The 22,219-nt window shown below is 51.1% G+C and overlaps 1 protein-coding gene across 3 annotated transcripts in view; it reads right to left on the reverse strand.

Annotated features, from left to right (window-relative positions):
• PBX1 (PBX homeobox 1) overlaps positions 1-22,219 on the reverse strand; it is a 133,839-nt gene that overhangs the window by 7,057 nt on the left and 104,563 nt on the right. For 2 of the 3 annotated variants that reach the window (XM_056355887.1, XM_056355888.1), the window contains 6 exons: positions 20,654-20,898; positions 17,601-17,791; positions 16,522-16,657; positions 12,656-12,815; positions 4,814-4,926; positions 3,277-3,366 (listed from right to left, as the gene is read on the reverse strand). In XM_056355887.1, the coding sequence (XP_056211862.1) occupies positions 3,277-3,366; positions 4,814-4,926; positions 12,656-12,815; positions 16,522-16,657; positions 17,601-17,791; positions 20,654-20,898 (935 nt within the window). The remainder of the gene's footprint in view (positions 1-3,276; positions 3,367-4,813; positions 4,927-12,655; positions 12,816-16,521; positions 16,658-17,600; positions 17,792-20,653; positions 20,899-22,219) is intronic. The other variant, XM_056355889.1, reaches the window with a different exon arrangement.

Raw genomic sequence — 22,219 nt, forward strand, 5'->3', positions numbered from 1 at the left:
TCATCTATAACTTGAATTAAATCAAGTCCAAAACCAAATTTCTGAAAGGGTTTTGCTTTAAGATGGCTATAGCTCATTCACTCAGCAGCAGATGGGGGAACTAAACCACTTTGTGGATGTACTGGGCAGCGGCAGGAGGGCGATGTTTTGGGCTGGGACTCTCCAGAGAATTACAGCACTAAAGATCCAACTTCTACTGCAACCTGCCAGAGCCTGGACACCTAAATGCTTTGAAACTCCCAGCCCCAGGGACCTCCGGCCAGGTACATATTGGACCCCCACAACAAGCCCAGTCCAGAGGGACCAGACACTTAACATCTCTCACTTAATGGTGCAAAACCCCTCAACCTCAAAGCTTGCAAGAAGGGCTGGATCTGGCCCCAAACACCTCACCTTGCAGGTGGGAGGGTCCCTCCTTCCTCTCAGTGCTACCCAAGGCTGGGTATCACCAAGACAGCTCCTGCCTCTACCACCCCTCCATACCCAGGAGCATCCCCGTCCCTTGCCGGGACCGGTGCTGCCTGACGCGGTTTCCACCTGTGGAGGAGAAGGCGGCTGCTCTCACTCTGCCTCAGCCATCACTGTGGGTCACAGAGATCACAATGGCTGGGACATCGCCCATTATCCTGCTAACGATGCAGAACTGACTCCAGCCCTTTTCGCCCCGCGGAGCGGTCTGTCAGCCGCTGAGCAGCAGAGCCATGGAGGGAACCAGGCTTCGGGTAGATTCCTGCTCTCAGCTGTCACGACTTACACACATTTAAAAATTCATCCTCCATCAAGGAAGGCAAACCCCGAGCGCTGTCTACCCTGCCAAGGTTTGCAGCAGCGGAGCTGGGCAACCTGCCGCTGACTTCCCAGCCCTGACGGGCTCCGGGGATGACTTAACCTCAGCCCCGTGCAGACATCGTTGTGACAGGGCTCTTCACTAGGTTTCGGCTCATCTCCTTCCAGCTCACGGGGATGCTCGGGTGATGCAGAGACGGCAGCTTTCTGTGTCACTAGCAGCTTTCCTCTGCATCCCGCTGCCCTTCCTTGGCATTAAGGGGTTCAGGGGAGAGGCAGGGAAGCCCTGCCTTCTACGAGACAGCCACCCTGCCTACCCCGAGCAGCTCGCCCAGACCCTGCCCAGGACCAACGCTTCCCAGGGGGCAGCCACACTTTCAGGAGCAGACAGACTGGCACCCATCAAGGGACCTAGCTGCATGGGAAGACATCGACAATAAAAGCTACAGGCAGGAACATGCTGCCCGGGATACGGGGGAAGGAAAACATTTGGGAACAGACAGACAATCCAGACAACCCAGAAGATGCTTCCTAAACTATCTGCTCAGCTCTGGACTCCCTGCCTTGCTCCCCATGCCCACCACAGCATTATGGGAAAATGAGGCATCACCCGCAAACCCAGGTGGTCCCTTTGCCCACTTGCCACTCTGTCCCTCTCTGAACAACATCCAATCGGGCCAAATTGGGCGTCTGTCCTCCTGGAAAACCAGCCTGAGGAGCCATCACGCCAGATCCCCATTTGGGAAGCACAGGGGGGACCACTGAGCCCCTGCCGCTCTCAGCTCACCGATTCCCAGTGCTGCTCATGGTAACACTGGTTCTTCCATTACCACAGCCAGAAACACCAGCCCAGCTCTCCTTGTCCTATTTGGCTTTTGAGTTTCCACTACCTCTTTCTTCTCCTCTTCCCCCATTGCCCCCTCCCTGCCTCATAATCCCCGGCAGCAACCCTCCCCCCAAAATTTTGGCTTAACCCAGCCCACTGTTATTTTCCAAGCCAACTGCAACTGTAATCAGCTCAGCCTCTTTCCTTGGGGGTATTTTAATTTATACAAAAGTATCATCTCTTATCATGATCATCCTGCAATTCATTTACTCTCCAAGTATTAAAAAGCCAGAAAGGGAATAAATTCAGTGCACGGAGAAATTAATGCAGAACGATAGGCTCTTTCATGTGGCATTTCCAAGTGCCGTTTTTGCAACGGGCTTATGTAATGAGACATAATTATCTGCACATGTTCAATTACATTACTTCACAAATCCTCCCTGCCTCTGCCTCCTGACGTCAAGCCGCCCACTAAGCCCCGGCGCCCGCAGGAAAGGGGAGCGCAGCCCCCTGTCCCGCCTCACCTCTCTCCCCGCACCCTCTCCCCGTGACCACAGTGGCCGCTGGCACACCGATGGCCTGAAGATGGTCATACGCAAGGTGACAAAAGCACGAGTCCCAAGGTGATGGGACTGGATGGTACACCCCACTGGGGTGCTCAGCTGCAGGACCACCATCCCACCTGGAGGACCATCACCGTCCTGCTCAGCCCAAGACCACCACACCTCAACCTTCAGCCTCCTCAGTGGGGACAGCGGCAGCCAGCCACATCCAGGGCTAGCCGTCCCCTCCTCCGTGCCAGCCCGGACACCACTGCCACCACCCACTCAGCGCTCACAGCCTCCTTTTCCAGGCTGCTCTCTTCTCCCAGCTTGCTGTCACCACCGCTGAGATGGCGGACGATTGATCTGAGAAATGAAGTTGGATTGCTGTCCCGAATCTACACTGGGTTCTCCTTGTGTGTGTCTGATCAATTTCCCCCTGTGCGACACAGCTTGTCGCTACGAATTTTCATGCTAGTCAGAACCCGCCAGCACACCCAAGAACAAGGAGAAGATGCTCCAGAGACTGCCCTCCCCCTCGCATCCTCCCCCAGCCCGGTTGGGCGAGGTTTTCTTGGGTTAATGTTGGTTGGCTTTGTTGGTTTTTTTTCCTCCTTTTATTTACAATTGTTATTGCTGCCAACCCCATCGCCGCCACGCTTTCGGATGCCAGCCAGGCAGGGATGGGTTATTTTTAGATGGTTGCTCCAGGATGGTGCCACTGGCCTCCACGTGGAGCCATCTCTGGACCGGGGCGTTTGTGGTGACATTCCCCACCGTGGTTACACGAGGTGTCACCTGTTTAGCAGCTCCTCTCGGCCGAGCGCGTGTGGCCGCAGGTGCCGGGCAAACGCTGATCGGCTGTGACAGTCCTAGACGCCAGCTGCCTGCACAAAGCCTGCCCGGTCGCCACTTTTTTTGTGGGCAAAGCTCTGCCGTTGGCATCACCGATACAGAAGCAATAAACTAGGTGACCGTAAAAGCAAAGACAAGTCCTACTAAGTGGCATTCTGAGCCCTATGGCTTTGAAATAATTGGTAGTGAGAGAACAAAAATGAAAATGGAAAAAAAAAAAAAGCCCAAAAAACAAGAACCCAAGCCTTTTTTTTTTTTTTTTCTTACACTGATGCCCTGCGGACTATACATCTGACTTGCTGCGAGTCCGTCACTGTATCCTCCTGTCTGGCTGATAACATGGCGAAGGGTATCCACCTAAACAGACCAACGACAACAAAGACACAAATTAGAGTGAACGAAACGTTAGTGGGCTAAGCCGCTTCAGTTCATCTTTGGCAAGACAAAAACAAACGGTACCAATAATAACAATAATAAAAATAAAGGTATATCTTTAAAGAGGGGTAAAAGAGAACCGCAGTTGGTCTTGCAGCGAGAGCCGAGCCAGAGGACTGCTCCAGCCTCCCTCACCACCCCCCGCCTGCCCCGGCAGCCCCGTCACGCTCTCCTTGGTCCCCAGTCTAGAGCGTGGCAAGCGTGGGGTCGGACGTCCTGGAGCACGTCGCTGTGGCCGGCTCCACCACTGCTCCACCCACATTCCTACCCCTTCCACCCTTTGGCCCCACGCACTGGGAAGGTCACGGCAGCGGAAGGAGATCCTCGGAGTCGGCCGAGCACCTTCGTTTTGGAGGGCCCAGAAAGGAAATATACCTACCGTGGCAAAGGCACCGGCAGCTCTCCTCTGGGCACCCCGCTCCTCTCCCTCCACTCCCCCAGCCCAGCCCCAGCAGCGCCATGCGTGGCGAGCATGTCCCGTCGCCCACGGATGAGACGCTCGCTCTGCGTCCAGCACTGCGAGGGGAGCAACCTCAGCTTTAGAGAGCTCTCCTTGCCCAATGCAGAAGTGTCAGAGTGGCTGTCTCTCTCAACACAGTACAGAGCCTTAGATGCCAGGGAGTGGACTCATGGCACATCTGGACATTGGATGGGAGGTGGGAGATCTGAGTGAGTTCCTGGGTATTTGAATTTCTTTCTTTTTGCCCAAAGCATGGGTTGACGTTTCAGTAACGCTGCTCAAAGCTCCCTCGCTCTGTCTTGCTGCTGTGTACATGGGTGGTGTGAGTGCCTGTGCTTTGGCGGGGGTGGAGAGATGGTGAAGGGTGGCTTTTTAATAAAAATAAAAAAAAAAAATCTAGCTGTGTATTTGAACGTTTCTTGCCTTTCAGCAGACACCTGGTTTGGCATCAAAGGAGTAAGTGGAAGCCTTGTAAAACGAGACACCAGTCCAAACATCTGGCCCCTTCCCTTGGAAGAATAAAGCAAGCAGAACCTAAACCTCAGCTGCTTTCGTTTGAGTTCGTGCCTGTTCTCCTAAACCTCCTCTCCTCCTAGTACGACTATCAAGCCAGAGCCAAATGCATTCACAAAGTGTGGGCAAGTCTCCTCAAGACCATGGTTGTTGCTTTGGTCGGGTGTTTGGTTTTGGTTTCTTTTGGATTGATTTTTTTTGGTGGTTGTTGCTGTTGCTTTTTTTGGTTGGTTGGTTGGTTTTTTTTCAGTTTGGTTTGCCTTTTTAAAGTGTTGGTTGGTTCATTTGTGCTGGTTGAGATTTGCTCTTTTCGGACGGGAGGGAGAAGTGCCAATACAATCAAAGGCTCCTCCAACACTAATGCATTCACTGGCAGTACATCGGATGGGTCCCTACCTGTGACTGCACGTTGGCTCCAACCTGGGCCCCTTGGTAAGAATCCCCATTGAGAGACTGCACGCTCATGAACAAATCTCCAGAGTTTGACATGTTAAAAGAACTGGAAGAACCTGGAAAGGAAAGAGTGAGGCACCTGAATCACAGAAAGGAAAAAGATCCACCCCATGACTCTCAGCCAAGAGGAAGGAACAACATGCAAAGCAACCACAAAAACAAAACACACAGTCAGGTTAGTAGTATGAAGAACAGAGCAAGCAAAAAAAAGGATGCACTCTTGAGGTTATTCAAAGCCACATGTTGTTACAGCTCAATGCCAAGAACATTCTTCAACAGCTCCTCAGCTGGAGGAAGGATTCTTCATGCTTTTGACCGAGACAATCAAAACCCAGCCTGGAGGACTCAGGCAGCCCTTCCCCTTCACTTCAGGGCATCAAAATCCTTCAGGCAGCGTTGAAAAATCTCAGGGTTTGGAGCTGTCCACCCAGCAGACTGCACTGGAGAACAGAATTACCCAAGCAAGCCTCGCTATTGAGAGCGGAAGCCTTGTCAGCAGGGGGAACCAGGCCCACACTGCTGCTGGCTCTGAGAAGCTCAGAGCGGGCCGGGTAAGTCTACCCCACACTGCGCTCCGCAGGGTGAGCACATCCAGACACCACCCAGTTCCACAGCCAGAGCTCCCACCCAGCCACCGGGAGCTCTGCCAGGGAGCGGGGGGTGCAGGGGGTTTGCCTTCGGGACATCAGGAACCCACCACTGGTAGGAACCACAGCGCACCGAACTCGCAAAAAGGTGTAGGTGCCTCAGCTAGACTCGCAGGACCCATCACGGTGGCACGTGTCTTTCATCGTGCGGGGCCATGAGAGAAGGCAAGGGTGTCACAGCCCTCCTGGGCCAGCTGCCCCAGAAGAACGAGCTCTGTCAGCAAATTCCCCACTGCATGCACCAGTTGCCCATGTTACGCTAAAAAATGATAACGGTGAAGACAACTGGGTGGGATCAGGAAGAAAAAACCCACAAATTAAAAGAAGAAAAAAAAAATCCCGCCTTTGCAGAAGCAAGGTTTTCTGCTTCCAGCTTTGAGATATCTGAGTACCTCCTCAACTACTGAACAGGAGAAACAAACCCATCGTATAACTGGAAGGCGGGGAAGGAGGGAAGTGGGTTAAAAATAAATAAAAAGGTTTTATGGGATTATTTCAGAACTTCTCGTGCAGATCAGCGCGTTAAGTGTGAGACAGCTCAACGTGCAAGGTTTGGTTATACACATGACGTTAGCCTTGGAAAGGAGAGACTTCAGGGGCCCAGGTCAGCTACGTTTTCAGCTCCAACCCCAAATACACTTTTCATCATCTCCACTGCCACTTCCAACTTGGAAGACTGGCAACCACAGTCCTGGTGGAATTGCCCAACTATGGCTCATGCGTACACTCTTGAGAAACACCTGGCAATCCCCTTCCCTTTGCTGGGGAGGGAAGAAACATTCTGCAAAGACCCCAGCTCTGCCCTGTGGTGGCCCAGGGAGGCTCCTCTGAAGGAAGCCACCTCCAAGTAAGATCAGGGAGCAGGTGGGAGGTCTATGCTGGAGACTTCACGTTCACTAAACTCTCTGCTGCTTCTCTTTGCAACTGGTTCTATTGTCAGGTGCTGGCAATTCTCAGAATTGAAGGAAAACAGAAACATCGCTGCTAGATACAACACCCAAGACAGTCAAGAGGAAGACTCATCTTGAGCACAGCGAGTCTTGCATCAGGACCCTCCCACCAGTGCCTGAAAAGAGCAGAGCCAGGAATAGCTCATTGCCTGTGCTCACTGTCAACCCTGCCCAACCTGTTCCAGAGAGCAATCCCACAGCGCTGCTAAAAGCACTGGGACTAGTCAGAAGGCAGCTGTAACCATCTCCTCTGCTCAGCTGGCAAAGGGCTCCTGTCACTTCCCGACCTCTCAGGTTACTCGCTACTTCTAAGGCAAAAAAAAAAACCACCACCTTGGGAAAACGAGCTGGCAGGCTGAGGATAGCCCACCCTGACACAGCTCAGCTTTTAGCAGGAAGATGGGCCCTTTTTGCACACACAAAGATGCTCCCTACCCAGCTTTCTGAATCATCGCTTTGACTGCTGGCATAAAAGCACAGGGCAGTAACATGACTTTGTACTCCCACACAGCTGAGAACCAAAGGACTTTGCAGCGACTGCTCACAAGAAGAGGAGAGTATCCTCCTGTTCCTTTGAAGTGAGCAGAAACCTTTCAGATCACACAAATAATCAGTGGCAGAGCCGGGAAGAGGAATCGGGAATCCCTGAGCACCTGACAGGGCACTGCTATCGCTCTGCCCCCCGCAGAGCAACATTTCATCCCACCTTCCCCTACCAAAAGAAAATTATAACAATAATAACAAATAAAAATGCCATAAACTTAACCGGTATTTTATTGAAACTTAACAAACCTGGCCGTAAAACTGAGACCGGGAGGGAGGAAATAAAAATAAACAAACAGCCACAAACTCTAGTTCTGAAGAGCGCCGGTGTCTTGGAAATCATGAGGAGCGCTGGAGATGTCACTTACAAGATATACACTGCTATTGGCACAGGGGATTTTTACAATATATGTGCATATCTAAACAGTAAATATGTCTTGCCGCTGATGTGGATGCAAAGATAAATATGCGCATACCAATGGCCCCGCATGTATGGATGCATTTGTATCAGAGCCGTAATTGCAGAGAGCCCTCTGCTGCTTCAGCACTCCACTCCCTATGTACTAGCCATGGATGAAAATTACGATGGCCCAAAGTCTCAGAGACATGGCTAAGAGGGGCTGATCCACTGGGGTGGGAGAGGGGGCAGGAATGTGAGGAGCTCTGAAAATTAAGACTCTGGTATCCTCCACAGAGACAAGATCCAGGAATACAAGTCAAATCCTTCCACTAGAAAAGGTTCCATCATATATTTAATCTGTCCCACCGAAAGGCTCCATTGTGAACACACCAAAGGTCTTCAGTGGTCATAATTTGACCTGGGGCTCCTTAAGAACTGAGAGGTAACAACCACCTTTGAGCTTGTGAACCTAGGAGGAAAGGGCTCTGATCTTGGCATGGAAGTCCCTTGATGCTATTGTGTGTAGGCCAAAAAAAAAACCCCACCAGAAAAAACAACACTTTTCATGACTTGTAGCACTGTGGAACAGTGGTTTGCCTTCAGCATCCAGACATCTTACCAAACCCAAGCCCTACCATCACTATTCCTTAGTGCTGAGTTTCTCTCAGGTCATCACCAGCTTCAGGAGGAGTGCTGGAAAGGTTTGAACACACTATGGCATCAGACCTTGCCACTGGGTGAAAGCCTACATCAAAACAATGTCCCCAAAGAGATCTCTTCCACCTCGAACATTTCTGATGAGCAAAATCCACTTCAGTTTTGCCTCCCAATTAAAAAAAATTCAAAAGCTTGCCTGTTGGTATTTCTTGTACCACTTCTCCAGCCTTCAGAAAGTTTCTTCTCCAGCTTCTCTAATGTCTTCTCTAACATTGTGACAGTCTCTACTTCCACCTCAAATTTTCCAGGACCTCTAGTAAGTCCTTTTCTCTGAAGTATCTGATAAATCAAATGGCATCAAGAAAAAACAAGCATGGTAATGGTGTTCATTGGAGCTGAAATCAAGCCATCCTCATCTCCTGCCTCATACCACCTGCCACCAATGAGCCAGAGATCCAGCTCACTGAACCACTTAAGCTGGCTTTGGTCATGTATACGAGACTCTTGTGTGAAGTCAATGGCAATGACATATATGCATTGACAGCACAGAATTTACTCGCCCTGTAACTTTTTTTTGGTGTTTCTACCATGGCCAAAGCCGAGGGAGGAACTTGATGGACCACGTAGCTCCTCAGCTGGACAAAGCCACCAAGTCTGATAGCAGGTCTACAAGTCTGGGATAACCCAACAGAACTTTCGTTCTTTTTCACTTGCCATTCAACACTGGAGACAGTGTGACCATGACCAGAACAGCCTCTGCTGCAGCAGGGTCCCCTCCAGCGCTGTGCTCTTGACAAGTGATTGCCACAAAGGGATGAAGGCAGAGAAGTTGCAGCAATCAGGTCTCTGCTGAAGTACATTTGCAGACAACATGATCCTTTCCATCAGCAGCTTTGCAAAAAGACTTTTACAAAACAAAGGAGTGAGCAGGAAAATAACAGTTCAGGACAATTTTGGCTGCTCTGCATGGAAGATTTCACTCGATGTCATCACCTGTGTGCGCCCCTAGAGGACTCTGGTTGGCAAAAGGGTCTGCCCACATGAAATAGCTTTCATTTGCCATGTGGTTTCTGTGCTGAGATTGTCCAGGCAATCAAAGTGAGGATGGGGAGTTGTTAGCCCAAATGAGCCAGACATCTCAGCTTATTTGAACATCTGGCTGATAAAGCCCAACTGTGTGTATTCAGGATGAAAAGGTGTTTGACATTCAGGCCTGGGTGACTGAGGACGGGGGACCCTGCTTTGAACGTGCCAGATGGCTAGACAGATGCAATCCTTGCCCTTGTCAATGTGTGGCCAATCTCTCTGACTGACTGTAGCCATTCACCGATCTCCGGTAACACGGGCATCAATGCAGAGAACAGATGGGCTTGCGTAGCCACAGCAGAAATGAATTTAGCTCCTGTCCCAGGTCCCATTGCATCCAGTTCCACCTCCTCTTCCAACATCACGGCCCTCCAGGGATCACATTGCTGGCCACTTCCATCTCGTGACCTGTCCGCTGCCTGCTCTATTTCTTTCCACATGCCCTACAATTTATTTGAACTGGAAGGTCCTACAAATTCCCAGCAAATCCTACCTTTGTTCAGACTCCTTCCTCACCGAAGTCTCAAGCAATGATGTGAAAACAGAAAGAAGTCCATGGTGTAAAAGGAGAGGCATCATCTGCCTTAGTCCTTCACCTCTTCAATCACTTCTTCATCCCCCATGGCAACTCAGCACATCTGGGTGGCTTATGGACCTTGACATCATCCTCAAAATCTTTCACAGACAGGTATTTCAGACCTAGCATGTACAGGCGTGCTTCTTGCTGCTATCACTTACAGGACAACCTGAAGCAGGGGAGGTCACACAACTCCAGATGTCCTCGGGACATGCCTTTGACCCACAGTGTAACAATGCAGGGATGCTTGACTGAACTGTTGCATCTGCATGGTTCAGCTGGGGAGATCTCAACCAGGAATGCCACTGCAGGAGATAAAATCCTGAGGCCCTTCCAGCTGTCTTCTCAGGAGAGGACTTACAAGGACATCCAAACCCACTCTGCAAGCTGACCTACAGACTACTGCAGTGCTGACAGTGGGGCCTCCCTGCTGCTCTGCCGCTGCTGCAGCGTGCAGGGAGGGTGGTGGGATCTGGGTCACCTTAGAAACACTTTGCTGCTAGCAGAAGGAGGATCTCCATGGCCCACAACCTCCCCTTGCACCGATGTGCTGCTTTAGCACCGCCGCCACATTAGGCACGTGAAAAGAGGTCGATGTTTCTGGAGCGCAGATAAGTGAGCCAGAAAGAGGACCCAGGAGCTCAAGTCTTACCCCTTAATAACAAGACTGTTTGTCCTTCCTTGAAAGCATAGTGTTATCCAGGGATTATCTTAGCTGTTTACTGCAGGGTACCGGCCAATTTATCTTTGAAACAGCCATGTTACTGCCTGTGGGGAAGGCGAAGAAACAGCTTTGCACCAGAGCGCTATTTAGCTGGGCAGGCACTGGGGAAATGCCTATTCCGCTACACGCAAGCCAGATCCAAACCCATTTAAGCAAGCTGAAGCTCTTCCCTGGCTATTCCAGATCTCTGGATCTGACAGCAGTCGAAGAAAGAGGAAAAGAAGAAAAGCTGTGTCTCTTTGGTCCAAGCTGATGCAGACTGCAGGACAGCATCACAGGCAGTAGGCACTTCCCCCCACGCATGCAATTCTGCTGTCTACCCGCCAGCCTTTTCTACAGAGGGGGTTAGCATCAAGAGACCCCACCTGACCAGGTACTTTGAGTGAGATGCTTGGAAAGGATGACATTTTTAAACAAACCAAAAAGAAAAGAATCAAACAAAATTCCTGCAAACCATCTGTCCCTGCAAACCATCGACCTGAGCCTTCTGAGCTCCTCAGCTGAGCCAGAGCAGGCAGCCCTGGGTGAGGAGGAGGTGGGAGAGATGCCTCCAGCAGTATTTCTGACCAAAAGCTGCATCCCTGCTCTGGGAGGCAGACCCCTAGCAAGTAACACGTCCCCTGGAAATTAAGGGGATTGTGTGTAGGGACTTCTCTCCACTGCTCAACTGCATAAACCTACAACTCGCTTCTGTGCAAGCCATCCACGTGAGTCCCTGCAAGGTGTGGGCGAGCTCCCCAGCCCAGAATGATGAACCCCCCTGACCACATCAGCTCGCGGGTAACAGACTGCCTTTGCCTTCCTGCTGGAGGGCTGGTTTGGACGATCAGCCAGACACATGCTGCTGTTTTCTCCCCTTGTTTGCCCCCTGGCTCTTCACTTTCGACTCAAAACCTCCCAATCTGAGGGTGCTTCTGGTGTCTGATCCCTCTGATCTGTCACAGGCAGAGTTGTGCTCACTATAGAAGCATGTCCTGATAGAAACCAGCATTTGCATGGTGTACCACTGGTGGTCTGCTTAATGTCCAGCTTCTCCTGCTGCCCACCAGCCCCTTTGCTCCCCCACTGTTTCTTTCCTCTTAGTAGCCTACCTGTAACAGCAAGCATCACACCCCAGTGAAAGGGTACTAGGAGCAGACACTGAGCTCAAAGGCACAAGCGTGGCACATTCCCACTCTCCCTCCCACCCCTAAAAAGAAAAACAGGCACGCAGATGTTCACGTGGATAACGAAGTACATGGCACCCACAAAGTTAATGTTTTCCCCTCCGTTTAATCAAATCCCAATTTTCCATTGCTCTTGGGAGTGGAGCACAACCAACTGAGCACAGCCTAGGATGGTTTTTGGGTCGGCCACCCTCGTGGCAGGCACCACGCATGAACTAAGCATCGTTCTCTAGCAGAGGAGTTGAAATCTGGACAAAGTGCTCTGTGCCTTTGACCCTCAAAACAAACAAATGGAAACCACAGCAAATGGGCAGGAAGGGGGGAAAGGGAAGGGAACTACCCATGGATTTCCCTGGATCACGTTGACACAAAAGGAAAATAAAATTCACACAGAGCACACTCTTGCAGGTGATCCAGACACTGTCATATAAGCAATCAAAGGTAACCACAACAGAAAGAAAATCAAAGGATAAAAATCTACCCAAAACAACCCCCAAAATGGCATGAGTTAGGACATCCCAGAAATGCTGGGCTTATCCATTAGGGCCACTCATGCTTTCAGCCCCAGTGAAATAAAATCATTACGCAACAACTTTTTAATCACTTCTTTTTTCTCCCCCCACATAAGTGCAAGCAATCCCAGCAACTTTTTTCAGATCATTTTTTCTGGTTTTGCGTTCACCATACATACATATAATCCCCAACATGGCATCGTCAGTCACAAGGTCTGTTCACGTCATTTTTCCAAGGAAAAACAGAACAGGGAAGGGGAGGAGAAAAAAGAGAGAAAAGAAAAAAAGAGGGGAAAAAAGCAAAGAAAATAAAGTACCCCCAATCAAAATAACCCCCAAAACCAAACCCATCTCTCTTTTTAGTTGTTTTTTAAAAACCACAAAAGTGAGCCAGCCAAAACCAGAAAACAAAAACTGAAATAACTAAAAGAAGGAAATAAGAGAGAGATTAGAGGGAGGAGGGGAAATTAACAAAAAAACGAACACTAATGACCCAAAATAAAAAAAAACCACAAAAACTAACCAGCTGAATTGGGAGTTGAGGGTGAGTTAGCCTGGCTTCCATGGGCTGACACATTGGTAGCCGTGACAGCCGTTTTGGCAGCATAAATATTGGCTTCCTCTTGAAATTTACCTATGTTCTTCTTGTACCGGATTCTCTTATTTCCAAACCAGTTTGATACCTAGAGCGAGTTTAAGAGAAGACAAAGACGTTAACGTTTCGGCTCCGGCAAGCGCAGCTGGGTGAGGAAGGTGGATTAGTTCAGGTTAAGCAGTACATATTCCTTTCCCCCCCCATTTTCCTAGCCGCCGAAGGTAGCACTTTCTACCCACGTGAGTGACACCAAGCCCAGGAAAGGTGGTGGGACCACCTTGGGAGCGCTGGGTTTGCGCGGATGTATCTGGTTCCTCTATGGATGAGATGTCCACTGTGGTTCCTCTATGGATAAGATGTCCCTTAAGCTTAAGGGGATGCTCCACAGGAACCGCCAGACCCACCCCATGAAAACATCAGACGTGTTTAAAAAAACCTGAGAAAATCAAATGACCCTGAAATTGCACGATCTGAAAATAGGTATGTGTCATTTTGGAACTTTTTATTTGCCTCCTCCTCAGAAGCCCTTTGACAGGGGTGGATCTCCTGACTCCCAGGTGCCCCTTCTGCTCCCTTTGGGGAAGCCAGCTGTGGCTTTCAGGAAGAACACCCAACAAACTTCCTCGGGCTCGGCTGACACACAAAATTGCCTTGGGATCACTGAAGCTCTGCTTTTGATCCATCTGCGTGAAATCAGTGCAAAAGGTCAGAAGTGGATGCTCTTCCTCCAGCTGAACTCGGCTTTGTACGGTTTAGTGTGAGCCACTACCTAACCCAGGAGCTTCAGGGGAAGGCTGGAGAGGGAGCACAGGGCTTGTCCTATGGCCTAACTTTGGTCCCAGGGAACAAGTGTGTCCCTTAGCAAGAGGCAGGAGATGTTTCCATCGTGTTTGCCCGGAGACCGGTATGGGCCTGATGTGTCTAAGTGACTAGAAGTGCGTGCTGAATGGGGCTAGTGGGTTTATTTTAAACAAATGTAAAGAAGCAGGATGAAATTCTTCACAAGTCATGAGGGCGGCTGAAAATGATGGCCCAGACCTGAAGGCAGAACGAAGTGGTGCCGCTCTGCTCATGCCAGTCCTGGCAAAAGCCGTTTCCCTGCGTCTGCAGCAGCGCAATGGATGAACCTCAGAAAACTCAAAGGAGATGTCTGAGCAGTGGTCCTTGCAGACTGTCAGGCTGATATCCTGGGATCAGTAGTATGAATGCTTGACAGAAAGGTCGCTTGGACAACTTTGGACAAGGTGTCTGGATAAATACCCTGAAGTATGTATGTCAGAGGTTCAGCACAGTGATAGCATAACTTCAAAGTCTGTGAAACCAGGCTGTGGTACCTGGCCAGAACTGCTTCCCAGGGAAAATGGCAGGGTACCTCCCAAAGCACCACGGACCCAGCATTCCCCAAATCCTGCTCAGTACTCTGCTGACGGTAATCCTGTTCACTTGTGGACACTACGTTGCACTAAACAATTTCAGAGGAGACATGGGAAAATTCAACCTACAGTTTGGGAAGTAGCTCTCAGCTGCTTCTTCAACAACACGAACACAGAGAATCAGGAATGTCTTCTCACATGCAGGTCTCTAAGCAGAAGACAACTTCCAGCCGCTACTAACCTCGTTTGAGAAATCTCATCAGGATGAAGAGTATGGGCAAACGCCAGAGGACACTGCAACTCTCCAGCGCTCCTAGGACTGCTTGGAGCTGCAACCTTGAGCTAGCAGCTCAAACTCTTTGGTGGGACTCCAAGGACATTCTCCCTTTGTGCTTACATCAGTGCTCCCCCTTCCAAATGGACTGTCCAAGCACCAAGACACAGAAGACAAAAGACAATACTGGAGGCTCGTCCTGGGAAGCTTATGATTTTTTCCTCATCTTAGGGAAACAATTGTTTTGGCTTGGGTGCTGATAACTGAAACCTCTATGTTTTTATTCCTGTGATGCTTTCTATCTGCAGTGCTCCTAGAGCGTTCAGCAGCTTCTACACAGGAGTCACTTCATCCACCAATTTATTTGCTGCTGAACTGCAGGTACCCAATCCTGTGCTGCTGCAGAGCAGGGAAAAGAAAATACAACCTGCAGAGACTCAGAACAGCACCCAACCTAGATCTGGGAGCACACGTTTCAACGGCACCAGGAGCAGGTGCTGTTTGCAAGGACCTCCATTTCACTCGGTCCAGCTTTCTCATTAACGACACTGTGCTCCTTTGTGATCTTCCCACTTGGCCATCTCTCTACAACAGCTCTTCTGGCTTCAAATGCTGGAGCCGGTGGGTGAACTCTGAGCGCCACAGCGAAGGAAGTCAGGATAAACGGCCACCACAATCAATCTCCATCTTAAAACTTGTGAAGCAAAGAGCCTACCTACCCTGGTCAGCCTTCTGAGTTCAGATCACCTCTGCTCATGACTTGCACAGATTCACGCTGTCCCATGTTCCCACCTCAGCAGAAACAGAGACCTGGATGTGTGTTTTTCTACCTTCTTTGGATGAAGAAGGGTGGGAGATCCTGGAGACAGGCACAAAGCAGCCTTGATACAGCTTGATCAAAAACTACGATACAGCACGAACAAAAAAAGTGTAGGATTTCTCCTGGGCATTTTCTTTTTGTGTGAGAAAAGTTGTAAGTGTGAACAGATGAATTAAATAAAAGTGAGAGGGGAAGCATCAGGACAGCTGTAGTTTTACTTCAGCCAATATGTGCTATCTCTCGTAGGTAACTCTGGGCAGAATCAACGTTTGGGTCTTCTGACCCAGGGGATGCAACTGGAATCACTCAGCAGGCGTTCAACACGGTGACGACACCTACCCTTGGATCCTGTTGCTCCTGCTGAAGGCAGACACGCTCTCACAAGGACACCAGATGCTACTGCTGTCTTCAGTTTACTCAAGCGACGAACAGGCATGTGCCTGGGGCTGGGAAGCAGCCCAAGATGGGGAACGCAATGGGAGCCTAGAGGGAGTGCTAAGCTCACATGAGGACAAGCCTACCAGAGGCTGTATAGATTGGCTTTCAATCACACAGCTTGCTCCAAAATGAGAGGAAATAAAGAAGGGCAGGCCCGAGCAATGTACAGCTGAACACTTCAAGGACTGACTACACTCCTCACAAACCCCAGCAGCTCCCAGGTCAAAGCTACAGACTCCAGAAACTATGTGGCTGCCTTGAATGTATGGAAATAATTCGATTTTTTCTTGACCACCTTTCTTTGAGGAACAAGCAAGTCAGGGAGATGTCGTGTTCCGCAGCACAAGAGCAATGACAAAGAGCCATCACCCTGAGAAAGCCCACTCTCCTTGAGCACAAACTATAACTGTTAACCCTACCTGACCCAAACCCTTCCCACCGGGATCTTGTCCGTTCTACCTCACCAAGCAAAATCTGCGCAACTCTTCCTACTCTCTTCGCACCCCTTGGCTTGATGGACTTCCATCACAAAGAAGCTCTTCTTGCAAGCCAGCTCAGCACTGTTTCCTTGAGGAGAAGACTTTGCTTCTGTGGGTCTCACACCACATTCTGCACTGTTAACACTCTGGCTGCACACACAACCATCGCTCTATGAAGTCTTCATCCCTTCTAAACCCTCTCCCAAAGTCTCCTTTTCCATCCATGCCTTCAGTCTGCAAGTCTGCCATCTGCTCTCCCATCCACTTAACGCTAACTTGCGCTACACTCATTTAGTAATTAAATGCTCAACACCGCACCATGACTGACTTGACCGTGGTCCAGGGTGCCCTTCGCCGCGCCAAGGTTTCCCATTAGTAGCCATCTTTGCTGTATTTCTGAGCTCTCTCACCTGTGAGACTGTGATGCCACATTTCTTGGCTAGCTCTTCTTTGGCTTCCTCACTGGGGTAAGGGTTGCTGAGATGGGAATAGAAATACTCATTCAGGATTTCCGTGGCCTGCTTGTTGAAGTTTCGTCTCTTCCGCCTTGGCATGAAGAAAGAGGGGGAAATAGAAGGAAAAGGAAAGGGAATCAGTGCCAGGGATTCAGAAATAGGAATGCAATTTTAGATACCCTGATTTCCCCCACTTCTCTCCCTCCTTCCCCTGCTCCTGGGAGCATGGAGTGCAACAGATTCATGGCCTGGAAGCTTCTCATCTGCACCTTGCTGGTGACTCCTCTCTCGGCACCTTCCAAAGCAAATTGTCACTGTATCCTCCAGCTCCCAGAAGAGTCTTGAAGTTGGCACCCAGCTCCTCCACCTGGGAAGGTGACTCCCAACACCTGGCTACCCTGGCCAAAACCATCACTGCTACTCTGCAAAGCTCCATGCTGAGAAAACAGCGCTGGATATATCCTTGGGGAAGCCTGTTCCATTTACAGCTGCATGTTACATCTGCTACCTCTTTCCTCGTACCCCCAGTGTGGCTGCCTCTCCTCCCAGTCCCAAACTGCAGGCCAAGCCACCGGCTGCACGTAACCAGCTTGGGCAGTGGAAGAATTCTGCAGCAGATCAATAATCTGGGACAGCGGAAACAGAAGGAAAAGAACAGGAACCTAGAGGGGGCACGATGGGCTGGCAGATTAGCTTTCAGCCCTAACTGAAGTGCCCATTTTCACCACAGAGGTTTGCTGCAACAAGTCACAGAATTTCCTTCTGCCACAGAAAAAAACAGAATGTGCAGTTCTCAAGGTACAGCTGGGAGCCTCCCTGAGACAAAGGCTGGATGTCTTGAATTGCTGTCCCCTACCCTGCTGAGCCACAGACAGCTAAAGGATAAGGAAGGTAAATAGCCTCTGTGGCTCAAGACCAAGAGGCATGGCCCCTCAGATGGACCTGAATTCACTCTAGAACCTCAAAACAGCTCTCCCAGGCCTGAACAACATTGCACAGCATGTGGGGAGAAAGGTTTGGTGGGGTGAACTCACCGTGCATCCAGAAATCGGGAGCGCAAGATCATTACGGCTTCACACGTGCTTTGCTTCAACTGCATCTGGATGGAGCTGAACTTGCGGTGGATGATGCTCACCATCCGCTCTATCTCCTTCGGCGAGATAGGTCGGGTCCGGCTCTGCTCACGCAGCAGGTTCATCACATGGGTGGTGAATTCGTTGCATGCCTGGGATGGCAAGAAAAGCAAAAGAAACCCCAGGATCGGAAGGTCATTCGAGGGCGTCAAGGATGGAGGCAATGCTGCTGAAGGAAGGAGACGCAAGTGGAGGCCTCAATGGCTGGGGCTTTCAGAGCAGACCCAGAGCAAGAATGTGCTGGCTCTCCAGGGAGATGTAAATTTCTCTCGTCTGCCAAGCAGAGAACTTGAGAGACTCCCCAAAAGTACGCTGAGAAAGGCAGGAGCCAATTTCTTCGCTCTCAGGAATCATGGATGGAGCTGGGGCAGCTGAAGCTTTAGGACTCAAGTTAAGCATGAAGAAGTCCCAGCCACTGTTTTTCTGGATGTGACTGGTGGAGGTCTAAGGAGGACCATGAACCTTTTGACCCACTGTCCCTCCTCCCACTGCCCCAGCCGGACCCCAGCACCACATATCCTGCAGAGCCCCTTGTGCTTCATAGGAGCAGCTCCCAGAGAGACGCGGCCCCGCTCCGTGCCCTCAGCACATCAGGTAAGACAGAAATAACGATAATAATTAAAACCTGAGTGAGGCAGGAGCCCTGACAAGTAAGGACAACCAGGTAACCATCCCAATTAGTTTGCTGCTGGCACAGCACTGCCTGGCCGCTCGTGCTGTCCCCACGCTGTGCTGTGAGGATAGGGCCGTAAGAGGAGTCAGGGGGACAAGGGAGGGATTTTGAGGCTGGATGAAGGCCACTTCATCGCCCTCTTCTCCACCCCCATGACAGGACCCTCTGATTCCCAGAACCAAGCCCCGAAAACCAGGTTGAGAGCAGCAGTCAGATACCGATGGCTCGAGACGCCTTCGGTGCTGCTGGGGCACAGGCAGCTGCTCTGGGGACAGCATCCGCAGCTCCCACTCCATGATGGGGAAAAAAGCAGGGGCAAGAAACACTGATTTTTGTGGACTGGCGACATGGGCTTGACTTACTATCTCCCACCCCACCCTTCCAAGCTGAATTCCCACCCGCAGCTCAGACCCAACAAGGAGACATCCCCGAGGCCAGCAGAGCCCCTCCAATTGCCCGTCACCAGCGCCAGCTGACAGCTCCCATCTCCCGGGGTGAGCGCCAGCTACGAAAGCTCTCAGCCGGCCGCCTCTGCTCCCAGATGCCCGAGCAATTTCAGCTCATCTCCTCTTGGCGTGAAATAAAAAGCATTAAAGGCAAAATTGCCGATGAGCGCTGTGCTGTCACAGCAGCAGGCAGATGCTGTGAGACGCCAGGCGCTGAGCTCCCCCAGCCACCAACTGTGGGACTGGGGAGGGGGACGGAGGTTCGGTGGCCCTGAACCCTGGCTTTGCAGGGCTGCGGGTGATGATACCAGAGATGTGGACCGGCACAGCCAGCTGCAAAGGAACTCAGTGGCAAAACTAATCCTGTCGGTGGGCTGCGAGGAGGAAAGATGTGGCCCATCTCACCCCATGGGGCTGGGGTAAAGGCTTCTCCCACTTGGGTGCCCCTTTGGGGAGCAAAATTGATGCAGAAACAGAATCAAAAATGCAAAGAAACAAACCTCCTGCCCAAGGGGAGGAAGGAGCAGAAGGTCCTTCCCTGAAGCCTGTCCTTGGCTGTGCCAAGGGTCTCTCCTTGGACCCGGGTGGCAGAGGACAGAGGGTCTCTCTCTCCTTCTTCAGCCTGGAGGCTGAAAGATGAGCCCTGACGTGCTCTCCACTCCTACCCACATGAGATGTCTGAGGCTCCCTCACACCACACCACCCTGTCTCCGTGCCTCGAGGGAGTGGCAGCAAGGCTGTGACAGCCACCAAAGGTCATCCAACTTACCCCCAGCCTGCTCCCTGAGCCCTGCCACTGCCTCCTCCTCTAATGCTCTGCCAAAATGCCTTCCATGGTGTGACCACACTTGGCTTCTCCAACACCAGAGCCCTGTCTGGCCTGGCCACACTGACTCCAGCTCCAACCCAGGCGTGTAGGTCTGAAGATGGCAACCAGCAGCCTCAGCTTGGCAACGCGGCTCCTGAAGGATGAGATCTTCCAGTGCCACCATGCACCCAGTCAGCCAGGTAAAATGGGGGCTGGGCTGGTTCGCCCATACAGCCCCCAGCCCCAGTGGCCGCTCATAGCCCTGTCACATCAGCAGAGATGGCGTTAAACCAGACCTGGAACCCTGCCTGGCCCTTGGCCGCGGAGCCTGCCCTGCACCCAAAAAGGAGGGATGCTTCCTCGCTTGCACTGCATAAACCACAACCTTGGGGTAGAAACCACACTCAGCACAAGGCAAGCCATGCAGCAGCAAAGAGAGGTCTGCAAAACATCTGGAAGCATTTGAAAGAAACCAGTTTTGATCATTGGCCTGTGAAGCTTTTCATGCAATTGTCAGTGTTACCAATAGCTGCATTCATGACCCAAATAGCTGGGGGTTTTTTAAGAATAATTTTCCACAAGAATTTTTTTTTTTTTTTTTTAAAAAAGAACTTTTGAAGCAGAAGAAATATTCAAGGAAGATTTTGATTCAAGCCTTGCTTGGAAAACTGCCTGCGCCGAGGCCAGCACCCTGAAGAGGACACCCCCTTCACAGGGCCAATTTTTGGCAAGGTACTAGGGGCGGAGTGAAAAGCTAAAATCAAAGGGGCAACCGGTGCCGAGCCTATTCTCGTGCCACATCCCAGCACAACCACCCAACCCTCCCAACCCTAAAAAAGCATGTTTTCACTCCAATATCAAGCAACAGTTTGCATTTGCCTGTGTGCTCCTAACAATAGATGTCAGTAGCGATCCAGGCTGTGCACATCCGCACCACCGTGCCGGCACTTCTGGCTGCTCCGGCTCCTGCTCCCACCATCCCACCACCACCAGCACCCCTGCCTTCCGCCGCGAAGGAGCCTGTTACCTGCTCGTACTTCTCCAGCTCCGTGTGGTAGATCTGCCGGATCTGGGAGAGTTTGGCTCTGTAGTCGGAGTGCTCCACCGAGTTGTCGGAGCCGGCTCCTCCCGAGGCAGCAGCAGCAGCAGCAGCGGCAGCCGAGCCACCTCCTTTTTCAGGGCCTGCTACCCCCTCGGCCAGGAGCATGTTGTCTAACCGCATCAGCTGGGGGTCCGTGGGCTCCTCTTCCTGCGCCCCCCGGATGCTCAGCACTGCAGGAGACACAAAAGGGAGAGCAAAGCTTGAGTTGCGCCCAGGGCTTAACTCGGGAAAGGGGATGCTCAGCCAAAGGGGATGCTCAGTTCCCACCAACGGGGCTTTTCTTCCTTGCTGGGTACCCCAGCAGGCAGTCTGTACCCTGGTGCCCCAACGCCTGTCACCAAGCGCAGCTCCTCGGCTCTCCAGCCCAGCAGCGGCGACGGGGACCACTCCAGCTCCCCACTCCCCTCCTGGCCTCTTCCCTCCTTCCTGCAGGGAAGAAGTAGGGCAGAACCGGCAGAGAGCTCACTGCAGAGCTAACCCAGAAAACCAAGCTTTGTGCTCGAATGCGCAGCAAAACTGGTAGCCACACCAACCAAAAACCAAAATACATGTACCCGTTCTTGGTGCCAGAAGTGATAGGGACCATATCCCAACTCAAGCACGGAATGGGAAGGTGGGGGTCTCTAGCCCAGACCTCAGCTCACCCAGGGGTCCTCCTGTGTCACCTAGCATGCCATTTACAGCCCGATCCTGCACCATTTGCATCAGCCCTCAACCCCAGACAGCGGAGGAAGACGCACAGAGCCTAGGCCTGACTGTACCTCAGTTTCCCCATCTTTAAATGCAGACGGAGAGGGCTTGTGAGGCCATGCTTTTAACCACGCAGTGGAAAAAAAACCAAAAAAAACCCGGTAAGAAATATAATTTTACTCTTCGGAAAACACCTTTGTTGTGTTTTTTTTTTTTAGAATCCAGTTGTTCCAGTAAAGTGTAAACCATGCTAAGAAAAGGGGAACAGATAAATGAATCCTCCTGGAGCAAGTTTCCAAGGATAGGATTCTCTTCCCCTCTTTGTACTCTCCACCTCAATTACTGCTTGAGTAGAAGTCCTTCTCTTGCGAGGACTTCCCTGGAAAAACCACACGTGAGCATCCCGACCTCTTGGGATGGCCCAGGTCTGAAGGATGGCAGTCCCCCACGTGTCCCCCGCGCATCCCTGCACGGCCTGTGTTTGAAAACAGAAGCATAACCTGAGATTTCCGCATGCACACAAGCACAGGTGTGTGCAGATGCGAAATAAATAAAATAAATCCTTAGTGAGCAAACAAAAAAGGCATTTCCTAAGAGAAATCAATCGTATTTCCCCATCTCGTCCAGCACAGGAGCTCAATGCACTTTGTAAACATGCACACACACCCCCCAAGCACACGCTCACGCACACGCACATCCAGAGCTGGGTAACGTTGCGTGGATTTTAATAAAGCTGTGCCCACTTACACCAAGATGAATTTGACCCCCTGAATCTGCAGCACAAACAAGAGCAAGTGATTT

The sequence above is a fragment of the Falco biarmicus genome, chromosome 11, assembly GCF_023638135.1.
Source record: "Falco biarmicus isolate bFalBia1 chromosome 11, bFalBia1.pri, whole genome shotgun sequence".
Taxonomy (NCBI): Eukaryota; Metazoa; Chordata; class Aves; order Falconiformes; family Falconidae; genus Falco; species Falco biarmicus.